Genomic DNA, 14,813 nt, shown 5'->3' with positions numbered 1-14,813 from the left:
AAAGGATACAAACGTTACAAAAACTGTATATTAATGATAAATACTAAATATGTGCATATTCACAGTGGCAGTTGTACAGAACTGTCAAGAACCGGAACAGGAGGAGGACCATCATGCGTGAGATGTTTCTCACGCAAGCCTTATTTTACGGGAAATGGGGCAGTCATACAGGTTAACCCAAAAGCCAGTGATTGGGCGATCATTGGGCGGAAGATGTAAGGCAGCAGTCTGGCGTGGAATGACAGAAAGCCAGAGGCCGACGAGATCGATACCAATTGCACGAGCAGATATCGGACAGATGGGGTTGATACCAGACAGGATGGGACAGACAGGATTGATATCAGGCACTGGAGACTGGAGTCCGATAACAAGCAGGATGAGATAGACGGAAATTATACCAGACACTGGAGATAGAAATTAAACAGGACAAACTAGACGGGAACGCTACCAGACACTGGAGATTGATATCAAACCGAACTAAATAGCTGGGAACGATACTTGAGATCGATATTAAACAGGAAAAAATAGACGGGAACGATACCGGACAGGAAATACAAGCAGGAAACCCGACAGAGTCAAAACACACATCTTGCGGTGCAGAGGTTCGTTGACGTACTGACAAACGGTGAGTCAGAGCACTGAGCTTAAATAGGAGGGAAGCCAATCTGTCAACGAACTTGTGCCACTGGGAAGAACATTATGCTAATGAACGCTGTCGATTGGAGTTCAGGGTGCTAATGGCTCTAGCATGAGTACAAAAGTCCAAATCAAATCTGCTCTTTGCAATTTGTTGTAGTTGTTTTTTTAAAAACCTTGTGTAACACTTGTTTTTTGCTCGTAATTCTTGACATAACTGAACATCCGTTCCTTAAAATGTGTTGAAAAAGAAGTCCTTATTACTTGTTCCACGCGGCAGAGCTTGTCAACTGTGCCCTGGTACCGGTTCATGCAGTCTTCAGCCAGGTGAAGATGGGTGGAATACTAACAATAAAACAAGATTATTAAAGTGATGAGTTTTGTGTAATCCACGTTAGTGTCAAACATTTGCACTTTTATATGTATGAATACCCTTCCGTTCAAAAGTTTGGGGTCACCCAGAATATGTTGTGTTTTGCATTAAATAGTCAACATTTCATTCATCAAATAATGTCTGTGTTCTCTTGCCCATATCCATTTCTTCCTTTTGTTGGCCAGTCTCAGGTATTTGCTTTTTTTTGCCACCCTGCCTTAAAGGCCAGCATCTCAGCGTCACCTTTTCACTTTAGATGTTGACACCGGTTTTTGCAGATAGGTATCAACGAAGCTGCTAGATAAGGACTTGTAAGGCGTCTATTTCTCAAACTAAAGACTCTAATGTAGTTATCTTTTTGCTCCCTTTCTACACTGGTCAGAGCCTGTTTGTGCTGGTCCCTGAAGTTAGTAGTGCACATCATTGAAGAAGATCATCGGTTTCTTGGCAATTTCTCACACGGAATAGCCTTAATTTCTTAGACCAAGGAAAGACTGTCAAGTTTCACATGAAAGTTCTCTTTTTCTGACCATTCTAAAAGTTTAATCACATACACAAATGTGATCATCCAGATACTTGACCATCTCAATGGAAGTTTTATAGATTCTTTACCCAGCTGAACTGTTTTCAGGAGTGCTACCAGAATTGCACTAGTTTTTTTTAAACCCTCCATTAACTTGCTAATGTAATTAGCAAACCCAATGTACTACTACAATTCTGGAGTACTGGTTGCTGGAAATGCGACTACCTTTTAACGTGTTGAAATGTATAGGATGTATTTCTGGTTAGTTCAATGTTATCTTCATTGAAAAAAACAGTGATTTTCTATTCAAATGTTAAGATATTTCTAAGTGACCCCAAACTTTCGAACGGTAGTATATATTGTCCTATAGCGACAAGTTAAGGGAAATTGTAAACAACAGTACATTTACTGTTCTTACCTTACTCAATTCCTTTTGATACTGAGGCATCTTCTTCAGCATCTGAGACAGTTCCTTCATTGTGGTCTGGAAGACAATTTTGAAAGTAAAAAGTGCATATGAATAAAACGAATAACAGGACATTCATGATGATGCAGACCCAAATACCCAAGAAGGAAAATAACTCAGTGATATAGATCGCAACTTAAATCAAGGATAACAAACAAACAGTTATTAACATTCACGATAAACCTGAAACTGGCAAGAGGCAAGGGCAGCGGCAGCATAAATGGGGCCCTTTAGCTGGACTTTCTCAAAAGGGCAAAAGAGTTTTTTGACCAACACTTTGCTATTAATGGTTTTTATTCAGCTGTAGTATATAAACTGGTCCATAATTCATTGAATGGCTTTAGTCCTGAATACTTTCAATACATTTCGTTTGTATACAAACCCCTGAGGGATCTGACATCTGCATATTTGGGTCAATTAGTAGAATCCAGATGTTATGCAGTACACAATTGCAATAAACTGCTAAAAGAAGTAAAATTAGGTCATGTTGAAAAATGTTCAAACATTTGAACAAGGTATCTTTTACAGTCCTGTCAAATACTATAAATCTATTTTATTATGCCAGTTGGTGTTCCAGCACATCAAAGGCTGCCTATTGGACCCTCATCAGTTTGCCTACCGGGCAAAACACTCCACTAATGATGCAATAAACACCGTTCTTCATACTGCGATGAGCCATTTGGAGAAACGATGGAGCTATGTCAAGATGCCCTTACTAAACATGAGCTCGGCATTAAAGACAGTCTCCCCAAAGATCTCAGTGGAGACACTCTCCAACCTACGGTTCTCCAATCTGCCACCTGATTAAGAACTCTTGATTTAGAAGAATGGGGATGTATTTCCATTCCTTTACCTTTTCTCCTGTGTTCATTTTTTTGCTGGCTGAAAATTCTTTCAGAGAGCGAGTCACAGCCCTATAGAAGGAAGACAAAAAAACCTAAATCATTCCGAAAAAACAATCCAGAAATGCACAAACCTTTGTGAGTTGTAAATGCGTGCTATTATGAATATTGCACATGACAACAGAATTTGGGCACAAAACACTCACGTCGAAACTTCAGCGATATGTTTATGTCTCAAAGTTAACCACAGGTCATCATCCTCGTCCAATAGTACTTCTTTTGTCCTCGTCTCCCCCATTCCGCTTGTCTCGAAGCTGACACAGAATAAGTAGACAAACTGTCACCCTTACAAACTGAAGAATCAAATTGGCACAAGTAATCCTGGTTTATAGTTGTCTAGCTTTTCAAAAATAAAAACCGAAATGCAAAGAACATGTATAAGATCAACACAAAACTGTACTGACACAGGATCGGAATACCACCTGAGCGTCAATGGCTCCTTCAACAAGCAGTGGTGTGCCATCATGGCCTTACTTCAAGGCTTAAGAGTGATCTTACTTTAAAACATTTTTTTACATTTTGTAACATATTTTATACATTTATTTCCAGCATATATAACTATAAATTAAAAGGGTTTAAGCTTATACACGCATATTTGGTTGTGTCACCCGTAGCAAATGATAGGCAGCGCATAGAGAGGGGGGCTGGCTCACACACGAACAATAAACCAAGGGGAAAACAATTAGACAAATGTGAGCACAGAATTTAACATAAATTGTCTTTTTTGCTGGTAAAATATTTTTTGCAATACTGCATGCCTGGAAAAAAAAGAAAACGTCTTAAACAGTAGTCAGAAATGGAAGAGATCTTCGAATGGTTTAAAGCCTGGAGACAAAATAGATATGGAGTGTCTCAGCTAAGTGTTTTCTTTTGCAAGCTCTCAAAATTGCACAAGCCAAGAAATATGAACGGTTGACTGCTTCCACAGGTTGGTACATTTCTTTTTTCTATTTATTTTACTATGTGTTTATTTTTAAAAAGTTGGATATATCCAGTAATCCAGTAATTTGTAACTAAATAGTTACTATCAGGGAAATGTGCTATGTTGTTGGTGTCAGTAATCGGAAGGATTACTGAATTACTTTTCAGATTAAGAAACTTGTAACTGTTATTAATTACTGTTTTTCAGTAAAGCACCCAACACTGGTCAATACTACACATTTTGTAATATTTTTTGGTCTTCGATTTGATTGTTAAATCAAATTTAAGTTTCAATGTGCTTTTACGTCAGTGTTACCAATTCTTTCAAACCCAAAATAGAAAGACCCATACAACTGAATTGTATGGTACGGTTTCTCATTTTTCTTCTTTATTTGAAATCCGACATCAGGTTAAACGCACAAAATGTAAAAAAAAAAAAAAGGCTTGACATCATGACTATTCCTTAACCTAATTCCAATTCTATACTGAATGTTATGTGGGGGCGTCGGGGGCTGCATGTTTCAAAAGAAGTCAATGTGGTTTGTGCAAGTAGGCTTGAATGGCTGCCAGGAGGGATAGCCTGGCCGTGGGAACATTGAAATAACTTAACTTTTATTGCTATACTTGAGGCAGAAGGTAAAAGAGAACAGGTAAAACGTCACTCACCTAAGTAACGTTCCGGAAAACCCCCCAGAGTGGGTGGGGAATACATGATCACGTAAACTAATATTCAACAAGGAGAAAAAAAGGGACCATGGAGGGAGACAGTCCGCTAAGTGGACTAAAAAGCTGATTGGTTTGAGGGAGAATAGTGCAGGGATGGTTGTTTATTTAGTGAATTGTTTATTGAAGTGGGAAACAGTTTACTGTAAATTTTCGACTACATTTTATGCACAGCGGTTTTGAATACGGTGCAGGTTATTCTTTTTTTTCTTTTTCCTCTTTGTGGCAGGATAAACCTGTAATATTTTCTGTGTAAATAGCTGAGCAATACTTAAGTAAAAAATGACAGACTGCTATTTTCAACAATGCACCGTGGTGACGTCTGGAAACATTTATGATGCCCTTCAAGATAAATTATTCCATGTTTTGCCAACATTATTCATATAATATATAGGAGCAAAATGGGAGGTTTGATGGTGCTTTATTCAATATTTACAACATACCTACAATATTTAAACTTTTTTACCTACAAATCAAGTATTTGTTTTATTCATCCGAATTGAACAGTAGCAGTGGTTATCCATCAAAAATACTATACTTCTTTTTACGTATCGTCAGCGTTAATGTCATGTCGCTGAAGTTTCCTTAATCTTTGTGGAATAATAACAAGCAAATGCAATTCGGTCCATTATTGTGGCAACCACCTATGACAACAACACAAAAAATAAGTCTGTGGTGCAATCTGGCACTATTCTCCACAGTATGGTTGCACCTGCACTGTCATCTAGGAATATAGGGCTCATTTTTCATGTGACGCAGACCTCATTCGCATTTTCTTCCGGTGCAGTAATTTCTTGCATGGTGACATGATCCGGAAACGTGATGTAAAAAATTCAGAGCAGAACTTAAAACAGTGCAGCTGAAAACGTCGTCAAAGACGTCAACGTCACCTTCCCCACGTGGTCTGAGTTAGGTGTGCGTCGTGCCTACATGTTAGACATGGACGTGAATTAATTCAATTTTATGGCTGTTTGAGCTTAAAATCCGTTGCATCTTGTACCAAAACACAATTGAGTTTCATTCTTAGATATGAGCATGCGGCTTTCAATCAAGTGCGCTCTGTAGTCCGGAATTTACAGTACTACTGTAAAATAGGCACCACCAAAGCACATCCCAAGAGTTCCCCCCAAGTTCTTTGGCTAGTTCGTATCTTAGTTTAATAAGCAGTGAGCTGGAACCCCCTTGTCTTCTCTTTGTCACACGCCATGAGAGCAAAACCCTTTCAAAGACACATATTTCACCTTTGGCATGTTCATGGCATAACCTTAAAGACCCCGTGTGTAGTTCCTCCATGTTTTGCATGGCTAAATACCTGTATACATCGTTCTCGATGCCTAGCAGGTCGTAGGCCATTGCCTGAAGTGTTAGCTCATGGAGAAGAGGTGACACTGGATCAAAACCCCGGTCCAGGATGATTAGTTGGCTACGGCACTTGTCTGGTCCCTGGTTGAGTACAGCACAGGAACAGAGGACAATGCAGGGAATTTGCAAAAGTAAAATCATACCAATCAAGTCAAATTTATTTGTACAGCCCTTAATAAAAAAAATATTAAAGGGCTATACAGAACAACATTAAAACATCTTCTGATCTGAAGCCTAGAGTGCTGTGAAAAAGTATTTTTTCCCTTTCACACTGCCACCACCGTGCTTTTACTGTTGGCATTTTTTGTCAAATAACTGCGCCAATTTTTCGCCAGATGTAACGGGCTTTACACCTTCAAAAATGTTAGTTTTTAGCCATCACTCCACATAATGTTTATCTAAAAGATGATTATCAAGATGCTTTTCAGCAAATGTGAAACAACGTTTGTGTTATTTTGTGACAGCAGTGGTTTTTGCCTGGGAACTCTCCCATGGGTGCCATTTTTGGCCTGTGTTTTTCTTATGGTGCATTCATGAACAGTAAATGGTCTGTGCCTGCTTCGCTGCCTCTGGACCGGGACAACTTGCTGTTTGATGACACGGATGATGATGATGCATTGTGAAAACTTTTGCTGGGTGATGTTTGGCAATCATGACCTACAGTGACACTAAACGACAACATTTTTTTGTAGTAGTGTGCACTGGATTAGGATTAACCACAGATTGGTCACTAAGAACATCATACCATCTTGATGATTTCTAAACATCAATCTGGTGTGCCAAGACATGCATCTTGCACACATTGAAGACATTGGCAGTTTTTTAAATCAAATTGCCTTTTCTTCATGGAATATGTACGTAGTTTTAATCAAATCTGTTACGTGGGTGTTTGAGCAATTATACTTAATTTTCTGGACTACATTGGCCAGAAATTTAAAAGTAGTCCTTGTAACAGTACGCCTTACATATCACAGATTACTACCTTATTGTGCAATGAGTGATATATCAATAAACATCGCGAAACAAAACATTGGATGCAAAGAGATTTGATCTTGGGTAGTGGCGGTGAGAACCCTAACCCATTACCACTAGACGTACAAAAGACACATGGATTGCAATATCACACTATTTTTACTCACAGTGCCAGAAACTGATTTGCATAGTGCATTTTGTTCTGAATTCTGATAGATTTGACAGTATCCCCATGTCACCAACGAATGCTAGAGAATGGAAAAAACAGAAAGACCCTCAACAAAATACTATTATACAACATTGTTATTGACTCACAGGTGAGGAAGTGGAGATATTGTTTAAACTTTCAGAATGCAGAAAAATGTACAATGCAAATCAGTGTTTCTGGCACCATAGAAATAGAGATAAATGAGATAAAATCTAACGCCTCTTTCTTTGCCCAATGACAACTTTGTCCAGATTACCCAAACCCAGAATATTCTGTTTATTTCTTAATGTGTTTCTTTTTATTAAAAGTCCTCAACTTAACTACTCTCTTCAGCTCTTGTTTCTTCGTCTGAATCTCAAAAGTTGATCACAAGTTTTGCGCTTTCACTTCCAAGACCCAAGTTCAATTCCGGTGCATGCAGTGTTTTGCGACTTAGGTCGGCGACACATATTAAAAAGTTAGTCTTAATCCTCATGCACCTTATAGTCAGATACGCCTTATGAATGAAAACTATCTGACAACACACTCATTTTTGTGGGCGTGCCTTATGATCCAGTGCGTCTTATAGTGCGGAATATACAGTACTTTGTTGCTGCTTTACACAATGTTTATCAAAGACCAAAAAAATGACAATATCAACATCTCGTACCTCCCCCATGGTGGGATCATCTGCTTTGTAGCCATCCAGCTTGTCTTGAAGCATTTGGGCCAGAACAGCACAGTCTTTGTACTCCCTAAAAACACACAGATGCACAAAATAATAAACAGTAAAGTTTTGCAAAGGAGGTTTCCAGCTGACATATAAATCAGGAAACTGCTAAAATAAATCCAAATGTGTGCGTCTGATTATTATTTTTAAAAAAACTATGAAATTATTCTTCTTTCTGTATTCCTATGAGGTTATGTAGGTTTGGTCAAAAGTTCAAAAATAATTAAGAGTGTTGGTGTTTTATTAAAGACTGGAATAACTGAATTAATTCTCATATATTGTCTTACCCTCTGTAACGGATTCCTGGATATTCTTTAAGAGTAGCACAGAGGGTTGCAATCTGTTCAGCGCAACCTTCAAGCATGTTGTTCTTTACATCAGCTTTGAAGGGGCTATAGAAGTCCTGAAAGGCATCTATTTTATCCAAGGAGAAGACCTGCCATCAAAACACACATGTATTGTAAACAAACATCCAATTACCGTAAATTTCAGACTAAAGAGTGCACCTGATTAAAAGACGCATGCTCAAATGTAAGAACAAAGAAAAGCAGAGGAGCAGAGAAAAGAGAGAACAGGAAAGGAGTGGAAGAGTATAAGTTGAGGAAGAAAAAAAAAGAATGCTTTTTCGTATGTCATCTGCATCACTGTTGGTCTAGTAGTTAAGTGTCAGCAGTCCTACCACCATGACCCAGGTTGGATTCCTATTGCATACAATGTTATGCAATTTTGGTTAGCGATACTTATTGATTGATCGATCACTGCATTAATTTATACCTAAGTGCATGAAGAGCCCAACGGTTATGCACAAATAATACACAGTATGTTCTCCCCGTGCTTGCGTGGGTTTCCTCCGGGCACTCCGGTTTCCTCCCACATTCCAAAAACATGCATTCCAGGTGAATTGGCTGGTCCAAATTGTCCATAGGTGTGAATGAGCGAGTGAGTTGTCTGTCCCTGTGTGCCCTGCAATTGGCTGGCAACCAATTCAGGGTGTCCCCTGCCCACTGCCCGGAGATGGCTGGGATGGGCTCCGGCCCCCCCGCGACCCTAATGAGGATAAGCGGTACGGCTGATGAGATGAGATAAGATGAGATATATATATATAAAGAGAGGGAGAGAGAGAGAGAGAGAGAGAGATTTATAGAAAAAACGTTTATAATGCATACATTTATTTTTAAAAAAAAATAAAGCATTTAAATTGGATTAGTCATGATTATCACCAGAATTGGAGAGATAGTAACGTAGACTTAACATTTGAATCCATGCCCAGCACTTAAAAACTTTGAAACTTCCAAACATTGGTACTAACATTTCAGAATGTACGACAAAAAAATCAGATTTTGAATTTTTTTTATGGCATCATTTTAGAGCGCCATTTCTAAAGCAATTCTTAGACAATGTCAGAAACCATAACCAAACCTGCTGTTATATTAAGTGTACAGCAGGTGGCACTAATACACCATAAATAACTAAGGAACAATTAACATTCGCAATGCAAAAATGAGCTGTGCTTGAATATTTTTCCCCCGATATTATAGTTTGCATAGAAAGTGCATATTTCACAATTTTATGGAGACTGGTGTAGTGAGCTACAGAAGATTTGTAGAATTTAGTAGTACTGTACCTGTGCCTGTGTTAATAAAGATTAGAGGTAAGATCTTGTGCCCGAACCCGGCCTGAACCCAGCCCGAAATCCGGGCATAAAATGGCAATCATTAAGCCTTGCCTGACCAGTCCGGGCTTCCCTCTCTTGCCGTTTTTTTCAAGCTGTTTGGTGCACTTACTTTTACACAAGTAATTATCTGGATGAATACTTTTTACTTCGACTTGAGTGATATTTTTCTGAAGGAACAGGACTTTTACCTGAGTAACACACTTCGGCGCTGCACTTTGGGGCTGCACTTCGGGGCTGCACTTTGGCACTGATTGTAGTTAGTCACAGAAGTGCGCACTTGATTTCAGGGGCTGAGCCCGAAGTAAACCCGAAGCTGCCCCTCGGTGCTGCACTTTCAAATCAACAAGACAATGCTGCAGATTTCCACTTACTTACTTGAGATTCATAGGGCAGAAAGGCTACATGGATCTCAGTCAAGGCCTTCATGGATTTGGAGGCGCGAGAGTTAGTCAAGAGACCAAACATGGAGTCTGGAATTGCTGTAAGAAATCAAACACAAACGTACTACTAATTAAATAAGTAATCGCAAAAAAAAAGAGCAATTACTTTTTGTTTTAAATCGTTGTATTTATTGGACGAACAAGCATAGACAGTAAGTGCCATATAACCAAGTTTCTTTTAGAAATTAAAATACATGTTATAAACCATTGTAGGATGTTACATGTACAGTATATTATTATTGTGTGGCCCTCTTGCAAGATTTAGATAGATAGATAGATAGATAGATAGATAGATAGATAGATAGATAGATAGATAGATAGATAGATAGATAGATAGATAGATAGATAGATAGATAGATAGATAGATAGATAGATAGATAGATAGATAGATAGATAGATAGATAGATAGATAGATAGATAGATAGATAGATAGATAGATAGATAGATAGATAGATACTTTATTCATCCCCGTAGGGAAATTCACACTTCCAGCAGTCTACCCTGTTGTTTATTAACAGATTAACATGATGCCCTAGGGGTACTTCATTAAAGTGGCCTACAAGGCAATTGTTTTTCTCTAATGAATAATTTAATGTATTTATAATATAGTAATAGGCTAAAAGCGGCTGAAATATCATTAAGAATAGCTTTGCATTATTAGTTTGTATTGATTTAAACTTTAAGTTTAAAAATATAACAAAATAATACTACTTCCACATTCTTGTGCAACCTACAGTTTCAATGCTCCCAAAGTAAACAAATACTCCTACTATGGATGACTTGACGTGTGAAATTTGTCTCCATCAACATTGAAGGATCAACAAAGTTGCTAAAACTGTTTTTTCGATGTTTAAGCAACTATATTTTGTATTAGTTCGGATGAATGCAAAGATTATGCACTTTATTTGGCACATGCACTGTATTGCACTGTTGTAGTTTTCACCATTCGAAGACAAAAATTAAAGCTTCTATGTCACGTCCCCTTTGGTTCCAGTCCTTCGTTGGTGGTTTAAATATGTCATATTGCTAACACTACAATTACTATAAAGTATTATAACCGTTTGTTGCATGTGTTCATTCATTATCGCGTACACAGTACATCGACAAATGTTTTTGTATTACTCACTGTCGGTGAAGAAGACGTGGGCTCCTCTGTACCTTGGAGAGCTTGGATCTCTGAAATCATCAATCAGGCCCTCAACGGACTGTCAACAAGTAAGAATAAAAACAATTATGGACAATAGGTTAATTTTAGAAAAAATAAAGTTGAGATTGACCTGTGACAAAATCCTTAACATAAGGAATTCCTTTGCTGACTAATTTCCTAACAACAGAAAATAATAAAAAATCATAATACTGTATTTATTTTAAAGTAGTTAACATCAACGGTTTAAAGTCTCATAGATCCCCTTTCGAAGTAAATGTACATGTGGTCTCTATATTTGTAATATGCTTTCCTGCAAAACCATGTGCCTTTATCTACAGTTTAACCTTAAAACAAGCCTTTGAATGTAGAATAAATAAGGTGTCACAAACCTTTTTGAAGCTGAGAGCTACTTCTTGTTCGGGCTACCAGTTTGATATGAATTTCTAAAATAACATATCATGTTATTACTGTGTTGTTACTATATTATCACCAGGTTGTAATTATTAGAATTAGGGTAAAAATAGACTCAGTCAACAACTATCCTGCCCGTTATAAATATTATTTCTCTCATCACTAGTGAGCTAATTTCAGAACCTGTTTGCTGGCTACACAGGTGTTCTTAGGGGGGCTACATGATGCTCGAGGGCACCACATTGGAGACCCCTGGTATGAAGGGATAAACGGTATATCAAAATTGTATTGTGATTTCCATTTTGGGTTGATGTTTAAAATAGCAAAGAAAACTGTCACAGTTTGAGGGGGGGGACCCAAATGGTACATGGTGAATGGTCTGCAATTATATAGCGCTTTACAAGTCAATGAAGACCTCATGCTTGAACAAGAATGAAAATGCAAAAGATTTTAACTGCGCTGTCCAGAATTTGAACATTTGTTACTCTCTGCTGCTGTCTCCAGGCTTAAAGTCATGATAGCAGCTCATGCATGAATTACGTGCATTTCTTAGACGTGCTCGAATAAACGTGCTTTTCATCTTTTGGGGGGGGTTTGCCTTTGGCCTTTATTTGATAAAGGCCTTTTCTTCCGTTCGCCATTTTCATGCTACACTAAGAAAAAAAATGTGATAACAAGCATTAAATCACTCTTACCCCGGCCCCCTTTTCTGCTTCATAATGTATTGCGCGTCCTAGAAACCTCTGATAAAAGTAAGATAAAAGCAGATAGGCGCGGTGGGAAAAAATATAAAGGCTCTTTGAATTTACTTGGGTATTGTTATCACACTCTTAATAGAGGAAATATTCTCCCCTTTTTAAGGACATTTCAAATGACGCACCCCACCTTTAATTTCTCGTCGGTCATTTAACACACGATGTAAAAGTGAATAGGTTTTGATTCATGTGCTTGAGTTATCGAAATAAAACTTGGAAATCAAACAAGAAAGGTCTATATACAACATTCTTTTTATAAACCTTTAAAACAATGAGTTGTGTTTGCTGTTTTCAGCAGATTTCTTGTTACCTCATCTGAAGGTGTTATCAAATAGATGGCCTCCATGCTGGGTAAAGGCTCACGTCGCTTAGAGATGTCCTCTACAACTGTCAAGGAAGGAACAAGGAACAATATTTGATTAAGCAATCAGTCACGACGTCAGGTAATGGCATGCTGCACAAATTTGAAGGAACACTGTAATAATTGACCACTAGATGTCACCATATTGTGTTGTGCAGCTAAAAACAAGTGCTACAAAGTACAAGGAGGAATACAAACTACGGGACAGTCAAAGTGACCAAAGCGCCACCATCTTTCTTCTCATTTTTCAAGGTTTCTGAGAGTACCCGTGGCAGCAGTATACTACTCAATTAGGTAAAAGTATTTGTCTCAACGAAAACGATTCTGCATTTTATTTTTCTATATTTTATAAAATTCCATTCATGTTTAAAATTGACTTTTTGCATTACTCTAGTGTTATTTTTTTCTGAAATTATTTTTAAGCAATTGTAAACAATATCCTTAGTGGATTAAGATGAACCACAATCAAAAACACGTCTACATTTTTAAATATCATTTATTATTCTTATATTGTCTTAAACTCTTTTTAAACAGTTTTATTTATTCATTAATTTTTCATTGCTGCGGTACATATTTCTAAATTATTATGTCATGTAAATAATTAACCGGTTGTCAGAACCAGAACAGGAGGAGGACCCAGATGCGTAAAGTTTCTCACACAAGCTTTATTTACGGGAAATGGGGCAGTCATGCACGTTAACACGATCGCTTGGCGGAAGAAGTAAAGGCCCGGTCACACAGCCTTTCACGGGCGTATTGAGGCTGAATCACGGCCAGAAATTTCTGCCCGTGAAGCAGACGCTGTTGGACACTTTGAGATCGCGATACAGACGAGATACAGCAGTGCTTTACACGGGGCAAGAAATTCACATGCGGTTGGCCGCGCGAAAAAGTTTTGCGCTGCTCAAATCTTTAGACCACGGGTAACCGCGGGCGGCACACGTGGTACACACGAGGTAATGACGCGGTACGGACGCGGAATGACGTGCTACGGCCGCGGCCAGGGCGTGGTTACACGCGGGTGAATACGCGTGTGTGACGGCCAAACGCCTTTCTCCGCGTATATACAGCGCGATCAGTTGTGCTCGAGACGTCAAGGGGTGAACATGGATCCCCTTCACCGTAGTGACCTCGTCTTAATCCATTTTTATTTCTTGACATTTCTTTTTATTTCATAACAAGATAATAAAATAAAAATGAAAAACTAGTACAATAATAACATATTGGCTTCTTTTCTGGTGCCATAGCTTGAAATCTTTATCTTCACGGGACTGTGTCTTGAGCGGTTATGATTTCTACAGCCCGGCTCGGCAGCTTTTATACCCGTGGTCCACACGCGGAAAAGACGAGGAACTGACGCGATGAGGAAGCGGAACAGTCGCCGGCGTCTGTTTTGCGGGCATACCACGGATAAACAGCGGGTTAGCCAATTTTGCGCATTTTCTACCGTGGGCAACCACTGGCAAAAAAAAAATCGCAAAATTTTACCCGCGATACAGACGCAAAAGGCTGTGTGACCGGGCCTTAAGGCAGAAGTCTGGCGTGAAACAACAGGAAGCCAAAGCCTGATGAGATCGATACCAGTTACACGAGCAGATACCGAACAGATGGGGTCAATATCGGACAGGACGGTACAGACAGGATTGATATCAGATTCAGGAGACTGGAATACGACATCACACAGGATGAGATACCAGCACTGGAGATCGAAATCAAACAGGATGAGATAGACGGGAACGATGTTGGACAGGATACACAAGTAGGAAACCAGACGGAGTTAAAACACACGTCTTGCGGGTGCAGAGATTCGTTGACGGACTTACAAAGGGTGAGTGAGAGCACTGAACTTAAATAGGAGGGAGGCCAATCAGTCAACAAGCGGCAGCTGGCGCCAAACGGACGGGGCATATTGGCAACTGTGACACCGGTATTGAAATGGAAAGCTATTCATTTAACCGCACTTTAAAAATTGAGGGATGAATTCAAACTTCAGTAAGTTAAGTAAAGATGTCACAACCTTCTGGGTAAGCTACATGTTATATAAGATGAACACATTTTCCTCCAAAAAGTGCTACCGCACACCTGATGCCAAAGCAAAATGCTGATTGCCAATGGCGTCGAGAACGGTTGGCGCTAGGTGTGTGTGAGTATTGAGTATTGTCTATTAGAGTTATTTTTGGTGGAGCAAAGGCGCCCCAAGAGCAAGAATTAGCCATGATCCGACAGACT

At 38.9% G+C, this 14,813-nt stretch overlaps 1 protein-coding gene across 4 annotated transcripts in view; it reads right to left on the bottom strand.

The window, feature by feature from the left end:
• Positions 1-14,813, bottom strand: part of stxbp1b (syntaxin binding protein 1b) — a 33,608-nt gene that overhangs the window by 13,305 nt on the left and 5,490 nt on the right. For all 4 annotated transcript variants that reach the window (XM_088336233.1, XM_088336235.1, XM_088336232.1 and 1 more), the window contains exons 4-13: positions 12,534-12,610; positions 11,037-11,115; positions 9,846-9,949; positions 8,083-8,231; positions 7,736-7,820; positions 5,857-5,987; positions 3,047-3,154; positions 2,852-2,912; positions 1,951-2,016; positions 901-981 (exon numbers count right to left, since the gene is read on the bottom strand). In XM_088336233.1, the coding sequence (XP_088192359.1) occupies positions 901-981; positions 1,951-2,016; positions 2,852-2,912; positions 3,047-3,154; positions 5,857-5,987; positions 7,736-7,820; positions 8,083-8,231; positions 9,846-9,949; positions 11,037-11,115; positions 12,534-12,610 (941 nt within the window). The remainder of the gene's footprint in view (positions 1-900; positions 982-1,950; positions 2,017-2,851; positions 2,913-3,046; positions 3,155-5,856; positions 5,988-7,735; positions 7,821-8,082; positions 8,232-9,845; positions 9,950-11,036; positions 11,116-12,533; positions 12,611-14,813) is intronic.

Source organism: Urocampus carinirostris, chromosome 5, assembly GCF_059441175.1.
Source record: "Urocampus carinirostris isolate Australia breed hairy pipefish chromosome 5, RoL_Ucar_1.0, whole genome shotgun sequence".
NCBI classification, from domain to species: Eukaryota; Metazoa; Chordata; class Actinopteri; order Syngnathiformes; family Syngnathidae; genus Urocampus; species Urocampus carinirostris.
The sequence above is the reverse complement of the archived record's forward strand: the minus strand, read 5'-3'. Positions and strand labels throughout refer to the sequence as shown.